At 39.1% G+C, this 26,563-nt stretch overlaps 1 protein-coding gene across 1 annotated transcript in view; it reads right to left on the bottom strand.

Annotated features, from left to right (window-relative positions):
• LOC310930116 (metabotropic glutamate receptor 4-like) overlaps positions 1-26,563 on the bottom strand; it is a 185,300-nt gene that overhangs the window by 1,733 nt on the left and 157,004 nt on the right. Inside the window, exons 8-10 of the mRNA XM_083893038.1 lie at positions 16,142-16,278; positions 13,017-13,952; positions 1,150-1,396 (exon numbers count right to left, since the gene is read on the bottom strand). Of these exons, the coding sequence (XP_083749164.1) occupies positions 1,150-1,396; positions 13,017-13,952; positions 16,142-16,278 (1,320 nt within the window). The remainder of the gene's footprint in view (positions 1-1,149; positions 1,397-13,016; positions 13,953-16,141; positions 16,279-26,563) is intronic.

Raw genomic sequence — 26,563 nt, 5'->3', positions numbered from 1 at the left:
CATTAACCCTCAGAGATAAGGTTGAGATGGTTCCAATATTTTACTTCAATCTCTCTGTATCTGCCTTTTAGGTGATTAAATTACTTAATTAGTTATAAATTATATATATATATATATATATATATGGAGATTCCTTACAAATATTAAAGGGGTCATAGTATACCCTATTTCTCCAAGTTAACCTAGTTCCCTGGTGTCCTAATGAACATGTCTGTGACATGCTTTGGTCAAAATACCATAAGGATGAAGCACCACAGCAGTTCAATCACCCTGCCAAAACTTAACTAAAGGGACAGGACAGGAAGTGACATCAGCCACATAGGCTGCTGGGAGCCAACAGCAGTTAGCATAAATCCTCTGTGGCTGGAAGTTTGTGTTGAACTCTGTGCTGCACTGTGGAGCCAAGGATAGAACTTTTCGCGGATTATGCAGACTTCCGGGTTTACGGATACCGTTGCCCTCGCCAGCACTCTTGCGTGTTTTACGGACAAAGCGGAGCTCCGCGCGACAACAATTACAGGAATTTAGCACATTCTGACGTCCCAGTGAGCGCAGATGTCAACATCGCGTGTTTCATCTCCTGTACTTAGACTGAGGAGGACCACAACAACATGAGTCATCTTTTTTCACACTTTGCCGACTGATAGGGCCTCCAGAGTCTTTAAATGACTCTTAAGGATTTAAATGATTAAAGGTCACATAGAGTGGTCCTGTTGCACATATATGTTAGTTATGGAGGTCTACTTACATATATTAACTTGTTTTTATGGTCAAAAACCTCCTAGTTGCTGTAAACTAGCCGATAAAAATCCTCTTTTCTGACGGTGTTTTTCTGCTGCGCGATTTCAGAGTGAACTTTCACCCCCAGAAGACAGAGTCTTGTGATTGGCCAGTACAATCCAGCACATCCGTTCTCAGAAGAGCAGCGCCCCCCTCTGGAACGGTGGATTATCAAAACATTGTTTTAACAGTGTTTAAAAATAGCTTCGTCACGACTCCCAGCCGATTAAATGTTTTTGGAAATGGGATATAAGTATTGTCATTCTCCACAACCTGCCTGTGAAACAACTTGATTTAGAAAAAAAAGCAAAATGCTAAGTGTCGGATGCAGTTAGAGGGTTTTGTTTGTGTGTTCGTTTGTGTTCTTACTTTGCGTTTCAAGGCTGTCACACAGCTCAGTCTTGGCTTCCCCATTGGGTCTCAGTCCAGCCTTGGGGTTGAATTTGTTGGACATGGTGGCAGCAGTAACCACAGCCTTGAGGCTGCGTGTGCGCTTGGGCACGTTCTGCTCCGGGTGGAAGAGAACCACGTAGACCTTTGGCATGTAAAGCAACCCGAGGGACACTGAAGCGCTCAGGCTCACCGAGATGGTCAGCGTGGTTGTTTGGATGTACATCTGCAAGAGAGGGGGGGGAAACACCAAACATGCACGGCATGAACAGTTTAGCTTGTTTTCTTAGCTCCAGATTATACATATTTCTCAGTATTTGTGGCAGCCACAATGACAGCTGTTATTCAAATTAGAACATTCAGTGACCCATTTGTCGGCCAAGCTGTTGGTGAAGCAGCTTCTAGTCCGACACGGACTTCGAAACTGTTTCATGCGAGTGATGTAATTAAATGTGTTTTAATTCAGCATCTCATCTGCTCTCGTGGCTTTGTGTGCTGAGCCAACAAAGGCCAGCTCGATTGTTTTGTTTTGCGGTCATTCTAATTTTAAAATGGCCGTCACATCGACTTGAACAAGAGTTTGCTAACGCACAAGAATTGTATTCTATTGTGACTCGAAACAAGCTCATGAACATTTTTTACATATTATTTCCTATAATATATAGAGGGATGACACTGGGTAGTCTTCTCCCTGGTTCCATTTTAATTATTTCTAGAGCTGCAGCAAATTAACGAATCATCTTTAAACATGCATGAAAGCTTGCATAATTTCTAAAAATCAGACCTTAATATAAAAGCTCGACTGGCCATCGGAGAGGAATGAACTTGAATATTCTCTCAGAGAGGTTTTACTGCACTGATACTACAGACTGAAACACATTTAACCACCGTCTCTGCTTTCTCTGCAACAGACCAGCTGACCTGCAGATGGCCTGACATGATAATACACTGCAGGTGCTAGAGTTATTTTTTTTTTTAAATCTCCCATCAAAGTCAGAACAAGCTTTGAGGCTCTCACGTTGTTTTCTACCTTGTCATAACAGCAGTATCTTGTCATATTGTGCCACACCAACTATAGAGCAGGGATTTTTGATTGTTGTCACGATTACCTTACGACTTTTAAAGTAAATCCGATACTGTATGGACACAAACACTTATGCGTGGTTATATTTGTTGACAATCCTGCAAATACAGTGTGAACTACAAACAGAACAGAACAGGCTCAGTTAAATAAATTGCTGTATAAGTTGCTGTATACGGCCACCAGTGTAGAAGTTGGAATAATGAGTTTCCTGCTCAGCTCATTCTGCCAACGTTACATAAATACCAGCACCCACACGGCTCCTTCTTGAACTTGGAGATAAGAGTTAGAGTTATTATAGAGCTTTTTACCATGTTGGAGAAGGATCTATTAACCCCTATTTAACTAATTAAATAGTAATAAGACAGCCTTTCTGCTTCTTAAAAGCGAGAAGCTTGCTAAAAGTTTTTAACTTGTTAAAAACTTAAAAGGTTGTTGTTTATTTGGCAAATAACAAACTTCATTCACCTTTTTAGACCCAAATGTGAGCTGACTCACTGGGTTTCTTCTATGTGAAGCCAAGCAAGCATAACATTCAACCACTAAAACATTGTTTTTCTGTTCAGGAAAGCAAGTAAATAACTATAATTTTACGTCTTAATCATGAAATAATAATGTGCTTGACCTTTTTTTTTTTCTGTTTTTTTGTAAAACAGTACATTTCATTTTCCAAAATTCATTGATAGCAATAATAATTATATGTTGGCATTAAAAAAAATATAATTTTTGTTAAAGAGCTTCTACATAGTGGCTTATTAACCATTATAGAAATATAAAAAACATGACCAATGCTGGGCAGCTGTGGCATAAACGTTGTGTATTATTTACATCATTACATTATTTAACCTTTGTTAGTAAAGCTGTAGCCTTGGGCTGATATTAGCTATGATATTGCTTGCTTTGCTGGTAATATTTTTGTACAGCTGTTAAGCAGGCTTTTATTTTGAAAAGAAAATTGATGGTGTGATGCTTGAGGCACTTTAATACAGAGGCATTGTGGACTTTTCTTAGAAGAATGATAGTTCAATTTGCAAACATTCTGGCTTCAAAGCTGGAGAAGTTGGAGAGCTGCAGGGTTTAAACGAGGCCATATTCACGAGGAGGTGATGACTAAGCAGGGAGAGAGTGACGCCACCAAGTCGCAGTCTCACCTCAAAGACCATCACCGGGTTCAGTTTGCTCGACTTGACTCTGCATCAACTCGGGGAGGAAACTGCTACCAGCCAACAACTATTGCAGCACTCGCCAAATCCACTAAATATAACTGCCATCGCCCTCTACTTTGGAATGGAGTTAGTTCAAGGACGTGATTAAAATGCTGGAACAGGGAAACTGTACAATAAAATAAGAGTATGACGTTTGGTCGGTGGAGCAGAATTCTCCATGTTCCACCAGCGCCTCATGATCATCACAGCGTGTTTCCAGCACCACCACAACAATTGTGACCCCATTGCCTTCGTTCCCTGCTGCTGTTTCTATTATTAATATATATTGTCATTAAAAAGTTCCTTTTTTTTTTATTTAAAGTGCCCTGATTTTCTATTTAAGTTTAAAAGTTGCTATTTTTGTATTTAAGGATAGAAAATCCTACTTTTCCATTTACTATTAAAAATGTATATTTTTTGTATTGAGGGTCATAGATGGTTCCTGTTTTATACTTTAATGGGTCCTATTGTATTTACAAGTGTTATATAATAATTAAAGAGGTGAACAGCATAACCTCTTAACCTTATTCCTCTCTCCGTACTTGTATATATTGGTAATTAGCAAAATTATTTTTTACATTTCTATAATGGTTAATACACCAGTATGTAGTAGCCCTTTAACCCAAATGATATTTTTAATGCCAAAATATAAGTATTACTGTTGTCCAAGAGTTTTCAAATGAACTGTTTTACAAGAAAACCGAAAAAAAACCAGTAAAGTGCATTATCATTTCTTGATTAAGACGTCAAATTATAGCCATTTACTTACATTCCTGAATAGAAAAATGTGTTTTAGTGGTTGAATGACGGTTTATCAAGAGACTTAGTCAGGGAAACGCTGTGATATTAAAGTTTGCATAATGGAAGTAGCAGATCAACAACATGAAAACTTCTCACCGTGTTTTTTTAAAGCAGTTTATCTAACAGTTAAGAAATAGTCAATTTCCCTTATATCAAAACAAACCCTGCATAACAGCTATAGAGTATGTGTCTTATTTTACTCTGCAGAGTGATTTTCAATATAAAACATGTGTGGGTGAGAGTGATCTGAATCAGTAGGATACGTCACGTTACATCATTTATTTGACGCAAATTCAACCGTGACAGACTGGAATATGATCTGCAGCGAGTCAGATTTTTGGTATCGCTGTGCTCTGATTTAAAGGCTTTTGGCTTTTAAATGTAAATATTACATATGGTTTAACCTTTATAGTAGGTTAATATCTCTCTCTATTGCTATGAGTTCCTTTCAACCACTGATTGAACCTCCCATAAGCCCCGGCTGGTTTTTCATTAAAGCTCAGTAACATTTCCCTGATGTGCAGATGTGACCTCTCTTTGAATATGTTGTTTGTTTTTATTATTCGCGGCTCTCTGCGGTGCTTTCACTCCAGACTGGATCTCCATCTCATCTCAGTCTGCCCTGGTGCCATGTGAGGCTGCTGGCGAGAGAGAGAGAGAGAGAGAGAGAGAAGAATGGAAGGATTGAGGCAGTGTGATGGAGGGACAGCTGCAGTGGTTCTCCCCCAGCTGTAGGGAATGTTAACCAGTGGACTTCTCTGGGGTCATTTCACTGCTGCCTGAGGGAGAGACTGTTGAACTCAAGCTGTTACTCATATAAACAAAAAGAAAAAGGACCAAAAAAATAAAAAATCTCAGTTGACTCTCACCCAAGAATAGCAACAAATCTTGGTCTCTTGCATTTACTGTAAGATAATGAGAGAATAATCTGCTTGAGCCTCGCTTCCATTTCGGGAGTTACAGCCCTGAGATTACCACTGTGGTCATATTTGGTCCCATTAGCTCTTCCTATCTTTTATGATAATTATTTTTTATTTGACATATTTATTTTACACAACAGGAAAAAAGCAAACACAGAATACCCAATACTATTATGCACAACGACAGAAAGATATGTAACATCCAAAAACACTCATAGGACCTTGGAGGACGAGGACCAGAGAGAGAATCCAGAAGGCAACATTATAGACGCCAATTGTTGTATTAAAAAAAAAATCACAGATTGTCCAAAGCCAATTGACAGCATTTGGCAGACACGCAGTATGTCTCATTTGCCAGGATAAAGAAAAATACATTAAAAAAAAGAGTACAAATGCAACATTTACAACCATGAATTGTTGCATTTACTGCCAGACAAAGTGGAAGGTAGAGCGGTGTTTACAAAAAATAAAGATGTGGAACAGTAATCTAACATGTCAAACCAGTTCCATTTTGGCAATAGAATCCAGCATTTCAGCATGGCTCCTCATGAAAACATGGGCGTCTTCCAGCACAGTGATATAATGTTTCAGCTTTAAGAGCCTGCTTTTGATGAGAAACCAGATATGCCAAGTTGCAGTCTGCCTGAATGTTAGTTCCATATTGTTTTGAAGAATCATGGTAATGTTTCACACCAAATGCTACTTGGCACAGGAAAGTAGAAAAAAATAAATGTGATTGTGATCCATTGGCACCTCTAAATCTATCACGCACAGGAAAACAGGATTCACATGTGTAGGACGTAAACATCAAATAAGTCTGTAACTGGACTTAGCAGAATGATTCCAATTCCCCTACACAGGGACACCTAACTTCCCAGCCCAGACCTCTCTGAATTTATGTGAGAAATTAATCTGGCTCTTTGGTTTAGTCATAAACTCTTGGATATGCTCCTGTCCAAAATACCTAAGTTATATGGGGAAGAGGAGGAAGAAGCTATGAGGGAATGAGGCAAATTAATCATCTGTGTGGACATCACCGACACAACACAGTCCCCTCTCCTGTGAGTCCACAGACGCGCTGGTTTGTACAGATTATTGTACCGTCAGTAATATCTGTATTTTTTTTCCCCATTTGGTTTAAAACCTTCAATGTGGTTCTGAGAATAAAGTAATCTCAAAGTAATTAATTGGAGGCCTCTGTAAGAGAGCAGCACTGTAATGCTTATGGAAACATCAGCATTAATGACTGCATCTTATCAAGCCAAAATCAAATTTCATTTGTATCGCGCCAAAGCACTCAACATCCTAAGACGAAGACCTTAGAATATTGTGGAGAGAGAGAGAGAGGAGAAGAGAAACCCAACAGTTCACATTCAACAAACAAGCACTTGGCGTCAGTAGAGAGGAAAAAAATAATCCCTTGAAATTTCTGACAGAACCAGACTCAAAGATGTGCGGCCATCTGCCTCAGCTGGTTGGGGTGAAAGGAAACATGAGAGACAGAGGAGATTCTGATCTTTTGGCTCGGCTCTCTTAGAAAAGCTCTAACAGCTCCCAAATGGCTTTTCACTGAGTGTCACTCAGACACTTATACTTTATGCTAATTTAGCAGTTATGGCTGGCTTGTTGGTAAACAGTGTTTTAATCAGTGTTTTCATAAAAGCCTTATTTATTTTTTTTACAAAAAATACTAATTAACAATTTTTTTTACATTTTATTAAATTAATAACAATTTCCAGTATATTTGAAATGCAGCCAGATGCTGATTCTAGCTCACATTTAAATCTGGATCCCCCGTCTCTTTCTCTACCTGTACCACTACAGTGGCTGCCCCCTTCCTTCTTTTACATAATGGTATGATCCTAGTCTGTCCTTGCATGCCATTGGCCGCATGAACATTTGGCTCTTCTCGTTGGCTACAAAGAATCGGCTCTTAGAGCGCCCGACACATCACTAGAAGAGAGAACAGTTGTATTAAGTTCTGTTGGAATAGTTCTAAAGAGTGCATTGTATTTAAATATTATGATGTAATTCATTCAAGAAGTAGCCTGAATTGTTCTTAAAGATTATACAGATGTCAATTTTAGTCATGTCATAATATTGATGATGGCTATACTACTACTGCTTATAATAATAGCCTTGCAACTTGCAACTGGATCCTGCAGCCTAGGAGTCACAGGTAGCTGCAGAAAGAGGACCGAGAGGAAAAACACAAACTGGAGGATGACAAACTACTTTAGTGTTTTGTTGTAAAGTCATATTCACACAAAGAGTGTGAGGGTCACTTCCAGGTATTGACCAATCACAAGACAGTTGGGAAAGCTTTCGCTGGCTGGCCAATCAGAACACAGTCTGTCTTCATGGGGGTGAGATTTCAGTCTGAAACAGCGTGACTGACGAGAGCTTCAGTGAGGAGAGATTTCTATCGGCTCATTCACAGCAACTAGGAGGTTTTTGACCATAAAAACAAGTAAATGTATGTAAGTAGACCTCCATAACTAACATATATGTCCGATAGGACCACTCTATGGGGGCTTTAAGCACGTAGTAACAGCTTATTCTACATAAACTTATTCTACCTCTATTACGACATGAATGAATATTTTTCCAAAATAAGGTGTAATACGTGCTTAATATTTACTAATAAAGGGCTAATATGCTACTTATATGCATGTTAGTAAGCACCTAGTTAATGGTTAGTATGTGTTCCTTATTCACCATTAATAGTTCTAACTATAAGCTTTATCAAAAAGAAGGTTTTAAGTCTAACCTTAAATACAGACTCCTGAACTGACACTGGGAGCTGGCTCCACAAGAGAGGAGCCTGGTAACTGAAGGCTCTGCCTCCCATTCTACTCTTAAACACTCTGGGAACCATGAGTGACTTTGCATTTTAGGAGCAGAGCAATCTGTTTGGATGATGAGGTACAACTGGGTCTTTAAGGTGTAATAGGGCTTGATCACAGAGTGCTTTGTAGGTGAGGAGGAGGAGGAGGATTTTAAATTCAATTTTGATCTGTAAAGGGAGCCAGTGGAGAGACGCTAACACTGAGTAAATATTGTCTCTCTTTCTCGTTGCTGTCAGAACCTGTGCTCCAACACACTTATTGGAACGTCCCAGCAGTAAGGTGTCGCAGCCGTCCACTCTAGATGTAAAAAAAAAAATGCACAAGTCTTTAAAGCATCCTTTAAAGACTGACATTCTTTCACCCCTAAAGGACGAGAGGGAAGGGAAACAATGTGGCTGTATGAGCACATAGTGTATGAGACGACAAGAGATAAAAAGACATGTCAGGAAAAATGAGCACGACTCTCTGGTATAACTGATTACATAAGATTAATCTAAGGGTTAATAAATGTAACCATATAAACGAGTGCTATTTTAAAACAGGACACTCTGGGGAGATTCTGCTTCAGGATGCAAACATCACATTCATTCAAACTGCATAATTGTCATTCTACAGCAAGCTTCTGGGGTATTTCTCAGCATGCTGTGTAAACATTCAGCAGAGAGCCTTGCTGGATGAGAATTCACTTTAATTGCGTTCTAATTAAGTTTATAAACAAATATATGCCTGAGGGGACACAATAATATACCTTTGTGGGAGGATGTCATTTATTAAGATCACAATCCTTTGGCCTTGATTAGCTTCAATGTCTGTTCACCCATTACTGGAGCATCCAGAGGTCAATAGCCAACACCCTGAGGGCTGCTGTGCTGTAGGCCTAATTAATGCAACAACTGCTCTCTGAAGTCCACGATGTTGCTGAATTCCCTCTGTAGCATCAGTCTTCATTACGTTTTACTGGGCCCGTGGGACATTAATGTGAATTATGCTGTTTGTCTTAGCGCTGAAAAGTGATGGAGTAAAAAAAAAAGAAGAAGAAGCTGCACCTCGAGCAAACTCCTCTCTGACTGTCTGGTTATGTCAAACTCCCTGCGACTCCCTCTTTTTGTCTGACTAGTGCACTTACAGCAGTTTTGTGTTGTCGAGTTGACAGAGACAATGGTGTGAGAGCGACTTCACAGAGAAATAAACAACACCACTCAATTCATCAGCCCATTCATGCACTGCAGTGGCAGTAACTCTTCGTGGGAGCTGATTGAATTTGAACTGAGCCCATTGTCCCAGAGCCTATTTCTATGCACACTATTGTCCGACGCTCCTCCTCCTGCCTCTGTCTTAAGAGACAGCTGCTGATTTAGATTCTTTCTCCAGGTAAGCAGGTGTCACATCTATTTCTGAAGCTATAGCACACAGTTCAGTGATCATGCTCCACAGATAGACCAGGTGTCCCTGTTGGAAGGATAGAGAACAAAGCCTCCCGCTACATTCACTGCATTTATCCTGGCAGCAGATGACAAATAAATGACTGTGATGCTGAGGCGGGGACCTGCTGTAAACTAGTGATGAGAGCAACTAGATAAGGTAAATCAAGACCCAGAGGAAGAGGAGCATTTAATTGCTCTGAAAGATCTGTCAACGTGGGCTGCAATGCTTTGTTTTGGGCCTGTCATTTACAGTGCAATGATTATGGGGTGTGTATGCTGTGACATGTAAATTTCTTAAGTAAGAACGCTGTTTATGTAACAGCGCAGGGAATCAGTCGCCGGGTTCATTTTGTTCCACGTGAGAGGTGAGGCAGTGAAAGATCCAAATGAAACAACAACATATAGAGTTTTAAACTGCCCTTCACGAAATATACATGTTTATGGATTTCTGGTTTGGCCACATTGGCAGGATAGTATAAAGGAACCGGCAACACTTTATATGAAGTAACACATATTCGCCATTAACTAGGTGCTTACTAACATATAAGTAGCATACTAGCCCTTTATTAGGGCTCCCATAGAACGGAAGTACCAATTAATGCTGTTTTTTTGGTGTGCATCTGCACCATTACCTCGTTAATGAAGCCCTGAAGGCTCAAACAAACAGTTGTTGTATTGTAATCTCGGGGCTCAGCAATATCTCTGAAAAAACCTGGTCCAGGTACGTAAACAGCAGCTCTCCTGAACAGCAGATCCTCCTGATCCGGGCACATCCGGTTGCGTACATTGAACCGCAGAAGAAGAATAACGTCCGCTGTGGAGGTGTTTCACGAGCGACAGTGTCTTCTGACTCTGTGTCCGACTCCGGGTCTAAGGCATAAAAGGGACTGCGGCGGGGAGTCATGAAGAAGCCATTTTTAAACGTTGTTAAAACAATGCTTTGATAATGAGTAGCAGTGCATCCACCGTTCCAGTGGGTGGCTGGTGACTGTTGGTAAAGCTTTCCCTGGCTGGCCAATCACAACACAGTCTGTCTTCTGGGGTTCTATCGGCTCATTTACAGCAACTAGGAGGTTTTTGACCATAAAAACAAGTTAATGTATGTAAGTAGACCTCCATAACTCACATATATGTGCGATAGGACCACTCTATGGGAGCTTTAAGCATGTAGTAACATCTTATTCTACATAAACTTATTCTAACTCTATTACGACATGGATTAATATTTTTCCAAAATAAGGTGTTAATATATGCTCAATATTTACTGATAAAGGGCTAATATGCTACTTATATGCATGTTAGTAAGCACCTAGTTAATGGTGAATATGTGTTCCTTAATATAAAGTGTTACCAATCTCTGAATGTGGCAAATGTTCAACCAGGACGAATATTGAAACCTGAAACTTACGAAGTTTGGAAAGACAAAAACAAAAACAACATGTTACGTTATGAGTGAGTGTTAAGTATTTAGACTCTATATTCAAAGGTTTACATTAAATATGATTGTTCTTGTCTCAAGTGAATAAAATAGAAACAAGTGGAGCATTTCCCCTCCAGCTACGTTTCCATTTCGAGTCCCATTTCATGTTTTATCTTACCGTTGCTCAGGGCAAGCTTTCTAAAAGATAAAAATAGAACTATCTCATAACCATTGTGTGTACAGTGTCTACAGCATATCCTAGGTAATGAGGAGTGACTCTTAAAATTTGGAGGACGAAACCCAAGTGTATTTCTTTTTTATCCAGTAGTTTTTTGTTTGTTTGTTTTTTTTTTACTTTTCAGAGCCATGACAACTAATAGTTGTACCTCATCCTCCCCAAAAAAAAACATTTCAGTCTCTCTCTGATTGTATAATTCTCTTTCATCTTCAGAGAGGGGACGGGATGATTAAACAAAGAGCACGATAATATCCCTCGCCGCTGTTGACATATGATTTAAGATGTGCAACACTCTAAAAATGATGTGGACTTTGTACTTGGCCGGGCTTTTTGTCTTTTCTGTCCATGCTGTGTGTGTGTGTTTGATAATCATAGATGTTTTGGTGATCGTGTTTCTGTACGTGTGGCACGCAAGAATGCCGTTTCCAGCGGAGCCGTTGTTTTCAAAGTGCGGCTGCACCGCTGCGACACATACGTTGAGGCTTTAACACGACACACAACATGTGAATGTAAGCCATTAGTGCTGCTCACATTGTTATTATTAATATGATATAATTGGTTGCAGTCATGTGCATGTTTCCTACGACGCTGTGGACAACAGAAACTGTTCTCGGATGCTGAGCGTGATGCAGTGCACACGCCCAGTCGCTCAAGACTGTTTTTCCACAAAGGTAACTATTGCAGCCAGTTTTCTGAGCCAGCATTTTGATCCATTGTTTTGTTTTAATCCCAGAGGGAGAGAGGTAAGGATTAATTTGTAGCATCTGTCAGACCCATGCTGGCACTGCTGATAGTGTCCATGCCAGTAAGAGGCTTTTCCCTCTTGTCCTCTCTTGTAGCCACTGAGCCCCCCTTTGGCTACACTGCCAAAATACCTCTTTCAACTGGATGTACAGATTTTTGACTTTGTCATTGTTGTGCCCCCTTTGCCTTCTGCATGTAAGTTCCAAGATCTCATGGATCCCTCATGACCCGGACCCCCGCTCCCACTGCACCCACTACTGTAGATGTGATGCGATTTCCATGTGTTTCCAATTCACCGTTGCGTCTTGTGTACGTGAGTCAGGTTTGCGCGCCGCCTGCAGATTTATTTGGGAACGTATTCATGAAAGTGTGTCCACAGCTTGTCAGTGTTTTCACAATCAAGAGATTTCCACATGACTTGCCATGTCTGGCGGCTGTTTTAGCCGCGGAGGTCTTTGCACTTCATTTTCTAAAATTGCTGTTGTCACAACAACAAAAGGCAGAGTTCTGTATTTTGATAAGAAAATAAGGGATAGAGGTTTGAATAAAAAATATTTCGTAGCTGAAAATGTTGAGTTACACAGTGGAAGAAGAACATGAAGCATTTACAGTCATAACAGCACACTTTGAAACAGAGTAGTACAAGTAAAAACATCCAGTAGTTTGATTTAAGTGAGAGTTCAGCAACATGTACCTATAGTAATAAGGCACCCGGTCCTCATTAAACACAATAGCCTGTTCCTGTGATGTATTATTTTTTTAATTGTTATATAGGTGATTTATATAATTAACTTATACTTTATGCTGCCGCAAAGTTTATTCCCAATGGTACACAATGTAACGGTTGGCACCAAGAAAAACTCTTAGTCGTAGTTTTAATATGTGATCATTCGAAGGACAGTGATATATATATTATATTTTTTGATAGTATGTGTTATTTTATTCAGTGGAGTCCAAAGTGCAATAATTCTCTCTAAGATGTAGGAGTATTGAGTTGCAGGAAACTGAAGAAAGGCTCGAGTACCTTGAAATTATAGTAATTTCATTGTATCAGAGTAATAATTTCCAGCACTGCTGTGAGGGGGTGTTTCCTTTAAATTGCCAAATTGCTGAAGAATAGAAAGAAAACAAATTATACTCTTTTGGTAATAATTGTGGGCTTACCTTTTCCGTGGACTGCGACGTGCCAAAGAAGATCGGAATGAACGCGAGCCAAATAATGCAGGTGGTGTACATCGTAAAACCGATGGGTTTTGCCTCGTTGAAGGTCTCCGGCACCCCTCTGGTTTTAATGGCATAGACTGTACAGGTGACCATGAGCAGCATGCTGTAGCCCAGCAGGCAGATGAGAGACAGGTCGGAGATGTCACACTTGAGCACGCCACGAGCCAGTACCGGGTTAGATGTCCTCTGGTCCTCATAGTCAATGATGGCCTTGGAGGGATCTACGCCGAACCAGATGCATACGCCGAGCAGCTGCACTGAGGCCAGGGTGAATGTGATCGCTAGCTGGGAGGCCGGAGAAATTAACCTGGGTGCGCTCACAGTCATGGAGCCTTGCTCAAATATGCGGTAAATGCGGTTGGTTTTTGTTAGCAGGGCAGCATAACTGATGCTCATCCCAAGACCCAAGAAGATCCTCCGCAGGGAGCAGATTCCTACATCTGGGGTGGAAATCATCAGGAACGTTGTGGCGTAGCAGAGGAAGATGCCAGTTAGCAGCACGTAGCTCAGCTCTCGACCCGACGCCTTCACAATAGGAGTGTCATTGTGGCGGATGAATGTGACCACCACAAACAACGTGGCCATGATGCCAACGACGGCAATAAGCACCGGGATGACTGCCCACGGAGAGCTCCACTCCAGCTTAACAATGGGGATTTGAACGCATCCTGTGTGATTTTCATTGGGCCGCAAATCAAAGCGGCACATCTTACACGTGTAGGTGTCCGCTTGGTACTGGTAGCCATCGCAGCGCTCGCAGTGCCAGCAGCACGGGATGCCCTTCACAATTTTCATGCGCTCGCCCACCTGACAGGGCTGGCTGCAGATTGAGGAAGGGATCTGACGGACGCCACGTGGCCACTGCATCGAACTAACCTGTGTGGACACAGAAGAAGAAGACATGAAGACACAGGGACATGTATATGAAAGACAGACAGACGGATTAGGAGAGATAGAATGGTGGCAAGTTTGGTCTTTTTTAACTACACTCTCAGAAATAAAAGTGCCAAGTAGAACCATATAAGGTTCTTCGGCTTGTCCTCATAGGAGAACCCTTTTTGGCTCCAGGTAGAACATTTTTATAAAGGTTCCACCAAGAACCCTTTTAAAACCCTTTATTCAGGGAAGGGGTTTTAAAGGGTTCTCTGGATCAAAATGGTTCTTACTGGAACCATTAGTGTTACCAAGAACCCTTAAATAACCCTTTCTCCGGGTTTTTCAGAAGCAAATGGTAGAACCAGGTAGAACCTCAGCCCTTGTAGAAGGACCCTTTTGGAACCTATATGCTATAGAGCTGAAACAATGAATCGATTAATCGTCAACTATTTCTATAATCGATGAATCGGTTTGAAACTTTCTGATTGTTTTAGCTTCTTAAATTTGAATATTTTCTTTGTTTCTTTGCTCCACATAACAAAGAAATCGTTCAGTGAATCATTTTGGTTTGTGGACAAACCAGACATTGGAGAACATTGTTTTTTTGTCAAAAAAACAATGATCAACGTTTTTTAACATTTTATGACATTTTATGGACCAAATAATTAATCGATTTATCTAGAAAATAATCGACGATTTAATCGATTACCAAAATAATCGTTAGTTGCAGCTCTAGTATGCTACTTGGTTACCAGCTGTGACAGTGGGGCTGGTATTGTTTTCTGTGTAAGTCTGAACACTTGGTCCTACACTCTTAGAAATAAGGGTTCCAAAAGGGTCCTTCTACAAGGGCTGAGGTTCTACTAGGAACCATTTGCTTCTACCAAGGGTTCTTGGTAACAATAATGGTTCCAGTATGAACCATTTTGATCCAGATAACCCTTTAAAAACCCTTTCCTGAATAGAGGGTTTTAAAAGGGTTCTTGGTGGAACCCTCCAAAAGGGTTCCAGGTGGAACCTTTATAAAAAGATTCTACCTGGAGCCAAAAAGGGTCCTATGAGGACAAGCCGAAGAACCTTATATGGTTCTACTTAGCACTTTTATTTCTAAGAGTGTGGAGTTGACCTGTGACTGTGAGATCAATGCGCAGTTTCATAGATGGGTGTGGTATAAGAATGAAAACTCCTGCAAGAATGTAGTAATGACTGAGTCATAATGGGATGAAAAAAGCCTCTTCTTTAATTTATTTACTTGGCTGGGAAATAGGGAAAGTCAGTCCAAGGTTCAACTGAAGCCCTCGTCATAAATTGAGCAAATTTTCCCAGTCGGAGGTCAAATTATCTCAAGGGTAAAACACAAGATGGAGTGGAAACTGTGTTTCATGCTCTTTTTTTGTCTTTGCTAAGTAGTTGTTTGTGCTAAAAAAATCAATAATCCAAGGAAAGAAAGATAAATCCATTTCAGTATCCTACTCTCTTTTATGGATTTTATGACCTTTTTATGCATACTGTTTAAGAGGAATTAAATTGCTCATTTCAAACAGGTCTCCTTTCTTTAATATTGCATTATCAGTTTTATTCAATTGTGGCTGTTTGTCCAAAGCCAGTAAATGTGTCTCGAAAATGTGCATTTAATTAAGAACTCAAAGAACACTAATTAAATATAGCCAACATCAGAGTCACAACTGGCACATTTCACAGTAGGTGCCCACCACAAATCCTTTTCAGAACATTCCATCGCGTTGTGTGTTTTCTAAAGAGGCAAAGTGGACAAAGCTCCTCTCAAGCTGCTTCATGTGTTCAATAGTATTCTCTCCTGCTAGCCCCCGAAGCCTCCTCTTCATTTTGGCAAAAACATAATTTGTTTGGTTGCTTTATGTAAATATGTACTGTTATAATACTGTTTCTTCATCTCACACCCTGCTCACAAATGTGTGTTTGGGAGACAGTGATGCCAATTAATACGTCCGTCCTTAAGCTTTCAAAGCGCTCTTTTCATCACAGTCTGTCTGTCATCACAGTCTTGCCCTCGAGTTATTTGCACCTTTGAAGATGGCATTACACACTATCCAATGTTTTCTGCATGACTTAGTGAGGGAACTTGCAGCAGCAAAGGAGAAGATTAACAAACATTAACAACACACTTGATGGTAGAATGGCAGAATAAGAACATAGAGGTACATGCTCACGTTAATGTGGAGCTGATTTGTCCAGTTGCCGATGATTTTGTATTCAGCCGTTTGGTTTTGGATCTGGTACTGGTAGATCTCGTAGCGTCCGGGGGCGTCTCCGTTCTCGTTGAAGAGCACAGGGTTGCCAGCGATGCCTAAATGACAAAAACAATCATCGTTATCATCATTGTCATAATGTAGCGCACATGAGTGAGTTATTGTTTTCTGCTGTGAGCGTGAGTCTGTGAAGTCTCACTAATGTGATGCCATTATTATTGCAATTAATATTATTATTATGCCAGTACTTTAGAGAACAATGTGATGTGATGTGAATGTTATGTACTGTAGGTGTTTTTTTTTTTTTTTCTTTTGAACTTAGCAAAATGTCTGGGAACAAATTCTTAACAACTTGGTGACTGAACATACAACACTTTTAATTAACTGATGCTAATGATTCAGTTACACTGAAAACAACTGTCGCAGCAGTTTCATGCAGCCGTGCAGTGATGACTCCGCCCACGCTGAGTCAGGTACTATTTTGTAGTGGAGAAACAACCTAAACTGTACCGAGCTGGGACCATAGGTGGAAAAGGGGCTTAATTGAACAATGGACAGTGGACAATGAAACTCTATACACGCAGTGCCAACACTGACAGCTGCCAGTCCAAAACTGTCTACACCTGTTTGGTTTTAAGGCAGCAACTATGTGATGCGTTGAGGTTGGCATTGTTGGTGAATATTATGCTGTAAAAGACCAACAATCAATGATTTGAATGATTTTTAACTTAAATTTCAAGTCAGACTTGTTCAGTATTGGTATTTTTATTACATAGGGTTTTATCTTTGACAGTAAACCAGCGTTTTTAATCACTATCTGTGCAATAACAGTTTTTTTTTTAGTATATGCTGGTCAGTTGTTGTCGGCTTTATGCAGTCAAGCAATACTCGTAGACACACCTTGTATTATGCCAAAACTACACAGTTGGAGGTGTCTTTTCTCTCCACTGTCATCAAGTACGTTCAGTTTGTGATTCTCTCTGTACCACTGGTCGCTCTTTACCAAGGATCTAAACTAGAGCTGAAACAATGAATCCATTATTAATCACTTACTAAGTTAATCGTCAACTATTTTGATAATCGATGAATAGGTTTGAAGCTTTTTTCTGATTGTTTTAGCTTCTTAAATGTGAATATTATATTCTTAATGTATTTGTTTCAAACCAAAAAATGGACACTCTTTTGCTCTATGTAAATTTAATAAATCAAAATAGAAAATAAAACAACATCGAAAACAAACCGAGATGGATATCTCAAAGATTTCAATTGTACTGAGACACTTCTCACATGTTGTCATGTTAAGTTTTCCTCAACAATACTCTGGCGATGTGTAATAATGGGTAACACTTTATAACAAGTACACACTATTAGCATTAGTGAAGCATTAATTAATATTGAATTCATAATTTGTAATTCATTAATACTCATTAGTATTTAGTTTATAAACAAAGTTAAAATTAATAATAATATAATAATCAGCAGTCACTCAGTACATGCCAACACTTCAGCACATGAGTAAAACAGCTTAACTAATGCTAATATTGTGTACTTATTATAACGTTGTTACCTAAAAGCTTATCATTTGGAACTGTATCAAAGAATATCACCCTTTTGGAATACTAGTTTTAAATGCACACGTCTACCCATGTGCAGTTTGTTGCTATAGGGCAACGTCTAATAACCTGTGAGGGAAAAGCTGTCTTTAAACAGCTGGATTTCCACAGGAGATCCAGAGGTTCACACGGATGACGGATGACCCCCCTCCTGACCTCAAGCTCACACATCCCCACTGTCTGTGCTGTCTGCCCGAGCTGTTCTCTGTCGTGATAACTACAGTAGGTCTAACAACGTGCTCCTTGTGTGCGCTTTCAAGACGAGCCGTAACAATGCATCACAAAGAAAACGCACCAAAGATTTCAATGTGTGAGCTCCCCAGTTGAGACTAGAGGAGCCACACTTCCAGTGCAGCAATCTGTTTAATCATGATGGAACGTGGAAAGGTTCTCCTTAGAGAGAGAGAGAGAGAGAGAGAGAGAGAGAGAGATAAAAAGGGAAATTCTCTGACAGCTTTTCACATCATCTTCCACAAACATCCACACCTTCAAACACTTCAGGTCATATGTTTTTACGTTCTTTTTTTCCATGGCTGGTTTATGATTAAGTCTGCCAAAACAAAATAAAAACACCCCAGTAAAGAACAAAAGGGTAAATGTGGCCAATTGCTGCTGATAGATTTCTGCTGATTAATTTTTTTTCTTTGTTTTAACCACGGAGGATGCAGCCTAATCCACATCTCCATTAGTCAGCCCTGCTGGATTACAGCATTACATTTTTCACTCAGCCGCGCTTGTTTCACAATGCTGCCCACATCACAAAGCAGCTAGTGATCATGGGAGGATTACAGTGATTCAATGAAAAGGAGCGGTGCGATGTTTATATAAAGATATTGAGCCGATCAAAAGTGTCGGTGAGCCGTCGTATTTCCTATCAGAGATTTTGATCGCGCTAAGCTGTTTCTATTTTTTCCTCTGTTTTTGTCCAGTTTGTCCTGATCGTATAGAAGCTCTCCGAAGCCGCCTTCCTTTTCCTTTTTTTTAGTGATGTGTCTGAGCATGTACGTGTTTATATGAACACTGTTGTCTCTGAGAGAGGAAAAATGGACTCCGACTGCTACACCTGTGGTTTCAGTAGAATGATAGAGCAACACTGCTGTTATGATTGTATTTGAACACCTTTAGGTCTTTTGGGCATGATTACTGGTTGATTTTTTGTTTGTTTGTTTAGCTTTGAGCTGCTGTGAACCTGCTTCACTATACAAGTTTAAGTCTAAAAAGCTACATTTGAGTGAATTATTATTATTTTTTAACTTTTGGACCAACTGATTTTATTTTTTGGCGATTCTTTTTTAGTATTTATGTACACTACCGTTCAAAAAATTTGGGGTCACATCGAAATTTCCTTATTTTTTGAAGGAAAAACACTTTTTTCAATGAATGTAACATTAAATGAATCAGAAATACACTCTTTACATTGTTAATGTGGTAAACGACTATTCTAGCTGCAAATGTCTTTTTTTTAATGGAATATGTACATAGGTGTATAGAGGCCCATTTCCAGCAACCATCTCTCCAGTGTTCTAATGGTACATTGTGTTTGCTAATCGCTATTGGATGATTAGAAAACCCTTGAAAACCCTTGTGCAATGATGTTAGCACCGCTGAAAACAGTTTGGTTCTTTGACGAAAGCAAAGTTTAATATTTGGAATATACATCATTATTTCTAATCTTGTCAATGTCTTGACTATATTTTCGATTCATTCTGCAACTCTTTTAATGAATAAAAGTGTGACTTTTAATGGAAAACACAAAACAATTGCATAGGTGATCCCCAAACTTTTGAACGGTAGTGTATGCTTTAGCTTATTTGCACTGATAATGCAGTAAATGTATGCTTCACCTCTTTTAATGTTGCAATTACTGTTGTTTACATCAGCAAACAGTTTGGAACAGTTGACGGCATGTTCCAGTGCTGTATTATTCAACTTTAATGGTCAGGCAAAGCTTTTAATTCGATCGTGAATTTTGCCTTTAGTGTTGCTTCCACAAGCATTAACTTTTAAAGTCTTTAACACAGGTTAAAAACTCTGACAGCTGTCTTAAAGAAGTAAGTAATCAGCAGCTGTGCTAATAACGTTAAAAAACCAGACTAATCACATTGTTGGAATGGGAGGTTTTTTGCAGCTTATCATCAAACATTTCACTTTTAATAAAATGTAAGCACATCCTTAAAGCACTAACATATGCATTACTGCAGTAACAATCGGGCGGTTCTTGAGCTTTAGCCCGCGAGCGACAGCTAAATATTTAAATTGTCTTTCATCGTATTACAGCAGAGTGGGAGGCTATGTTTCCTGTCAGAGGAAAAAAAAAATCAAAAATACAGGGCAAAGACAAGCGCTCGAACATTGTGGGGACTATTGGGTTTCTCTCTTAACCAATTAAGCGTCCACACATAATCTATAATGTAAAATGTTACTCTTTTAGTCATGAAATGATGCATTAAGGTACAGTCGGGGGAAATTCCTCCAGGAGGTCTGTCTTTCCTCTCACAGTAATGGTCTTTATTAGGAATGAAAACATTGCAGGGTCGTGATGATGTGACCTGTCATATTGCACAGACTACTCACTAGCCTGGTTAATAATGAGTGCCTCTGCACCACTGCATTACTCTGAGCGGTGCCATAGGTTACTCATTACTTTATTGTTTTGTATGCTCTAAAAATGAATGCTGGGGTTAATGGAGTGCTTGTAATTACACGAAATATCTAATGATTGCCCCCGCTGCCCCGCCTCCCTCTTCCTCCTGCACAAACGTGTGCACACACACCTCAATAATTACCCGAGTGTGATCATTAATCCATGTGCTTGTTATGCGTGGATGCACAACCAGAGCACCCCGGCGAGTGGCAGCACATCTTGCTGCCCTCTGCACGGGTCGTTAACGCTTAATGATCAGTGCACAGGTAAGTCGTGCAGACGTTGGTGCAGCTTTACTTTTGAATTAACCACAGATTCGCTTTATTTTGACGTGTGTGTGTGTGTGTGTGTGTGTGTGTGTGTGCTCTTGTACTTGCGGCATACTGAGGACCAGTGAGAGTTTTTAACCAACAAAGTGAGGTCATTTTTACAGAGTGAGGACATTTTGGTCTTCACTTTGTTTTCATTGAAATCACTTCCTTAGGTTGCTGTAACATGCTATACTCAATTTGTCAAAAAAAAATAATCAAATTTTGGACCAAATTTTTTTTGTCAAATTTTGGACCAAATTTTTTTTGTCAAATTTTGGACCAAATTTTTTTTGTCAAATTTTGGGTCAAAATGTCCTCTCTTTTTTTTTTTTTTTTTCAAATTTTGGATGACATAGTATAGTAGGATGTTTCTGTCAAATTTTGGACCAAAAATATTTGGTCAATTTTTTTTTTTCATTTTGGTCGACATAGTATAAGTATGATGTTTTTGTAAAAATTTTGACCAAAAATTTAAAAAAAAAAATCGAAACAGTTTTCCAGCCCTTTTTGCTCTGGGGCTCCACCTGCAGACATTTTATGGTACTGCAACCAGTAGTTCTATATAGATGTCATTCATGAAGTAGATATTTGTAATTGTGTTGATTTATAAAATGGAAATGCTGGTCCTCAGTATGCAGCAAGTACAAGAATGTGTGTGTGTGTGTGTGACGTACGTCTGAGCCTTCTGCCGCTGACGTGTCAAGATTACACGGCCACAATAATTACATGTGTGTCCAACCATGATAAATTCAGCATCTATATATACAGCACTGTGCAAAAGTCTTTGCCCATTTTTTTTTTTTTTATCTTAGAAATGCTAAAAGGACCATATATAATTTATATTGCACAATCCTTGTCAGAAAATACAGGAAATATGGTTATAAACTGTACTGTAAAAAAAACAGCTTCTTCAAGCTAAAGTATTCAGTGTGACCTCCTCTTGCACTTAAACAATAGCAGGCTCTTTTGAAACTAAAAATGTCTATTGAAAATGATTTAATGCCGGGTTTATTCAAGGCGTGCCTTATCATTAAGTTGAACTCATTGGAGGCTTGTTATTATTACACGGGGTGTCTGCACATCCTTAAAAAGTCTTAAATCCATGTATCTAATATTAAGGCCTTAAAATGTCTGAAATTCATTAAAAATCTTATATGCTGGTCTTAAATACATTACGCAAAGGTGTTAAATTTTCCAGGGCAGGACTATTTAATATTTCTCACAGGACTTCGAGAAGGAGATGTAGTTTTATAATTGATTGGAAACAGGCAGTTAAACTGCACTTATACATACAGCTATTGAACCAGAAAGTATCACTTTATGTTCAATAAACAGACAAAAGAGTAAACTTGAATGAGTCTCATTGAATGACACATTGGTAGGGTTATAATACAGCAGGATCCGAGATTATAGCAACTATCGCCTATATTTATAGTGTTTTTCAGTCTTAAATGTCATTCAAGGTGGCATTAGAAAGATCTTAAAAAGTCTTGACTTGCGGAAACATACCCTGTTACATGAGACCAACTTTCAGTCACATCTTCCCAATTTGAAAGATTATAATTGTAGGTCACTCTCAAAGGAAAACAAACAGCAATCAAACTGGAAACTATATGCTCTGCCATTCTTTCTGGAAACCAACGACCTCAGCACTCCATATCTGAATATTTTAGATTCAGTTTGGGATCACCTGGACAGAGAGGGGAAACATAAGATGACAGGCTCTGCAAAAGTCTTGAAGACGTGCTAAATAAAATGTGGATGTCATTATTATTTCAGACCTTTTCACAGTGCTGTATAGCTGTCGTGTATTATACTCACCATTCGACTGTTGACTTTCTCAACAAACACACTAAATAAACTATTCATGTTCATAACAGTGTAGACTAACAGATGTTATTGGGATAGATTCTGGACCTCCCGAACATTTGACTGTGAAACATCTGGCTGAAGCATTGAGTTTATTGACTGTGCTCAGCCTCCAAAAAAAACAAAAAAAAAAAAAAAAAAAAATAGCAAACTGAAAGTGGAACAAATAATTGATAGGAAACAGTGTTTCTGTTCCAGCGTAGTGACTCAGAGCAGCAGCATTGTGATTTCCACGGTGAGGAGCACTGTGGAAATGGACATTAATCCTTTAGTTATCAACATGATGGGGAAATCTTGTCTTGCAAGTAGCTTTTGTTTAATTTCTGTCAATGCCTTTCTTTAAAATTTTGAAATACTTTATTTTGAAGAAATTAGGCATTACATTTTTGAGATGATGCGCGGACACATGAGAAATCATTGCATCAGGGTTTCCCCCAGTGCATTATAAGCTTTACTTGGCCCACCGCCAGGCTTAGCGTTGCTTGTTTATTTATTTAAAATAGATTTTTTTTATACACCACAGATTTTTCTATACCGGGAAACAATAATTGCGGCACAGACTATGAACTCCCCGCGACATTCACTTCACACCAGAGAACATTCTCTCTATATAAAGGCGTTTTTGCAATGCTTTCCTCTCTTGTGACAAAGACGCTGATTCGGCGGCTTCCTGCAACAGCGCAAGTGGAATTATCGTAATAAGCATGTTGGCTTTGACGGGCAACTTCTCAGCTTTCAGAAACCGCTGGAATTTTTACAATAGCACAAACCGTTACGTAATTACGGTAAAGCAAATCGCGCCTGCACAAATTTGTCGTATGCGATAAACTAAGCATTAAAGAGTTAATGGACTCATATTATACCCTATTTCTCCAAGTTAACCTAGTTCTCTGGTGTCCTAATGAACATGTCTGTGACATGCTTTGGTCAAAATACCATAAGGATGAAGCACCACAGCAGTTCAATCACCCTGCAAAAACAGCCCTGTTCAGAACGCTCTGTTTAGTAGAAAAAAAAAAAAAGGAAGTTAAACGAAACTTAAGGGACAGGAAATTACATCAGCCACAGAGGCTACTGGGAGCTAACAGCATTTAGCATTTGGAAAATTGATCATTTGCAGGCTTTAGCAGGCACATTGATGTCATATATAACTAGAGCTGAAACGATTAATCGATGAATCGATTATTAATCGATTACTAAATTAATCGCCAACTATTTTGATAATCGATAATCGGTTTGAAGCTTTTTTAATTATTAAAACAAGATATCTTTTTAGCTTCTTAAATGTGCATATTTTCTTTGTTTCTTTGCTCCACATAAACAAAGAAATCATTAAAACTGAATCGTTTTGGTTTGTGAACAAAACTAGACATTTGAGAACATCATAATTTCCAGGTTTGACAAACACTGATCAACATTTTTAACATTTTCTGCCATTTTATGGATCAAGCGATTCATCGATTAATCGAGAAAATAATCGACATATTAATCGATTACGAAAAAATAACCGTTAGTTGCAGCTCTATATATAACATGAATCCACTGGACCGATAAATCCTCTGAGGCTGGAAGTTTGTGTAGGACTCTGTGCTGCACTGTGGAGCCAACAATAGAACTTTTCGCGGACTTCCGGTTTTCAGATACTACTGCCCTCGGCCAGCACTCTCGCATGTTTTATGGAGAAAGCGAAGCTCCGCGAGACAACAATTCCAGGAATTAGCGCATTGTTGTTGTCACAATGCGTGCAGAAGTCAACATCGCATGTTTTATCTCCTGTACTTAGACTGAGGAGGACCACAAAAACATGAGTGAGTCATATTTTTTCACACTTTGGTGACTGGTAGTGCCTCCAGAGTCCCAAATATAAGGATTTAAATAATTAAAAAGTTGATCTAGCAGAATATGTCCCCTTTAATAATATTGTGGTCAATAAAGATGCATTATTTAGCTCTAGTGTGCTGCATGTTGACATCGCAAATGTGATGATAGCCTTATAAAACCCACAAAGTTATGGACTTGACTTTGATATTAATAAACCTTTTTCAAATAAATTCATGATGTCTCTATAGGCTGATGCTGTAAGATGACAATGTAATGAACAGGCTTTATATTTAGAGTGATCTATCCTCATATTGGATACAGAGTTTTATGAATAATACAACAGCACTGGGTATCAGGTCTATGAAATAATAAAATATTTTGCATTATGCAGAAATAGTGTCAACCGAGATCATATTTTTGAGCTGCACAACAGCAAAGATGTTGCAAATCCTCGACAGAAAGCGAGAGAGAGAGAGAGAGAGAGAGACATAGGTGAGGAAAGACAGAAATCCCTGAGAACTTTATTCCTCAATCTGCAGTCGCTGAGAAAAGACGCTGCAAGGCCACGGCTTTTTCGACAGCAACAGAGAGAAGAAAAAAAAAAATTGCAGTTCCGTGATGTGATAACAAGAGACATGAAACACTGATGGGAAGCTTTATTCAACTGTGTCCCGCTGATGTCTGAATGACTCGCTGAAATGCTGAATTTAGAGGTGGGAACAAGAACGGGGAGTGCTCTAAAGAGTGTCAAACAGTGCATTAAGATGGACTGAAAGCCTTTGATTTCTCTGCTTTTATTGGTCACAGCTTCCGCCGCTGTTGAATAAGTCAGAAAGAGAAAAAGCGATGGGCACTTGAGAAGTTGGTGATTAAAAATAACAAAGACTTGCAACCCACGATGCATGGAGATAATCTGAAAAGAAAATCTGAAAGCTGCAATATCGTCCCAGACTTAGAAATATCCCGGCCAGACACTGGTGTTATCTCTTCTAAAAAGTTATCAACCACCTTGCGGTGTCCATTGTTGAAACCCTGACAGTCCACTGAAAAAAGACATCTTGTTTTGTCAGTGACTTTTCCTTTTAAAGAAGACGCCCAGCACATTATCTATCTGTATTAGATATGGGTTTTAAATGGATCTTTGAGAGCCATACATGCACACTTTAACTGCTGACAATGAACAGATATTAGATATTGTTTTATTGTATATATATGGGTGCATCTTGTATTTATACTAGGTTGGAAACCAAATATCAGCTTTGTAAACAAAATACAGTAAGTCTTGGCAGCCAGGTTTTTTATGTATCTGGACAAGTTTGAAAATACTCCTGTGTGATGATGATGCAATTAAACGTAGAGTAGCAGTGTATCCTCAAGGCAACCCATTTGTTTGGTTTCCAAAAAGCTCAAATGCATTTATAAAATAGTGCTGAACCGGAGATCCGTGTCCGTTTTGGAAATCACTTTATAATTTAGTCCTAATTATACAACCAAAAAGAAAAGATGCTTCTCACAATAGATAATAAAAATGCTGCATTTCAGATAAAATCCCCTTTTTTAGCACCATATTTGGTCCAAAACATAAATTTCTTATTGAGTAAAGATCAGTGCCAAAGGGAGGATTAAATGCTGCGATATCGTCACAGAGTAGTGCAATTTGAAACTCCTCTTTCCAAACATCATGTCAGGTTCAGTGATTTCTTTTAGGCAAAAGAGATTATAGGAATAATACAGTGTACATGTACGCAAACAGGAAGCTAGAAGATTTCCTGAACTTGTCACATGTTAACAAAGATGTGACAGATCCACACAAAACTAGCACCAGATAGCATCATAAATGTCCACATAGCATTTCCCTGAGGACGAATCCAATTGATCCCAATGTCTTCCTCCACAATACAAATCAAGTGATAAAGAAGTGATATTAAACTTGACATTAATTGTTGTTTTTTTGTGATTTATTGTGCCACTGAGTGTTGTGGAGATTTTGATGATCAGGTGAGACAGCTCAAATCCGCGGAGAAATGAGGCTTCCTCTGTCATTCTGCCAGTGAATCTTAGAGTTAAAGTATAACTTTTTTGGTTTGGAGGAAAGGGGATGAGGAGAGAGAGGTTAGGTCAAGAA

The sequence above is a fragment of the Microchirus variegatus genome (assembly GCF_963457635.1).
Source record: "Microchirus variegatus genome assembly, chromosome: 7".
NCBI lineage: Eukaryota > Metazoa > Chordata > Actinopteri > Pleuronectiformes > Soleidae > Microchirus > Microchirus variegatus.
Note: the sequence above shows the minus strand (reverse complement) of the source record. Positions and strands in the feature narration are given on the sequence as shown.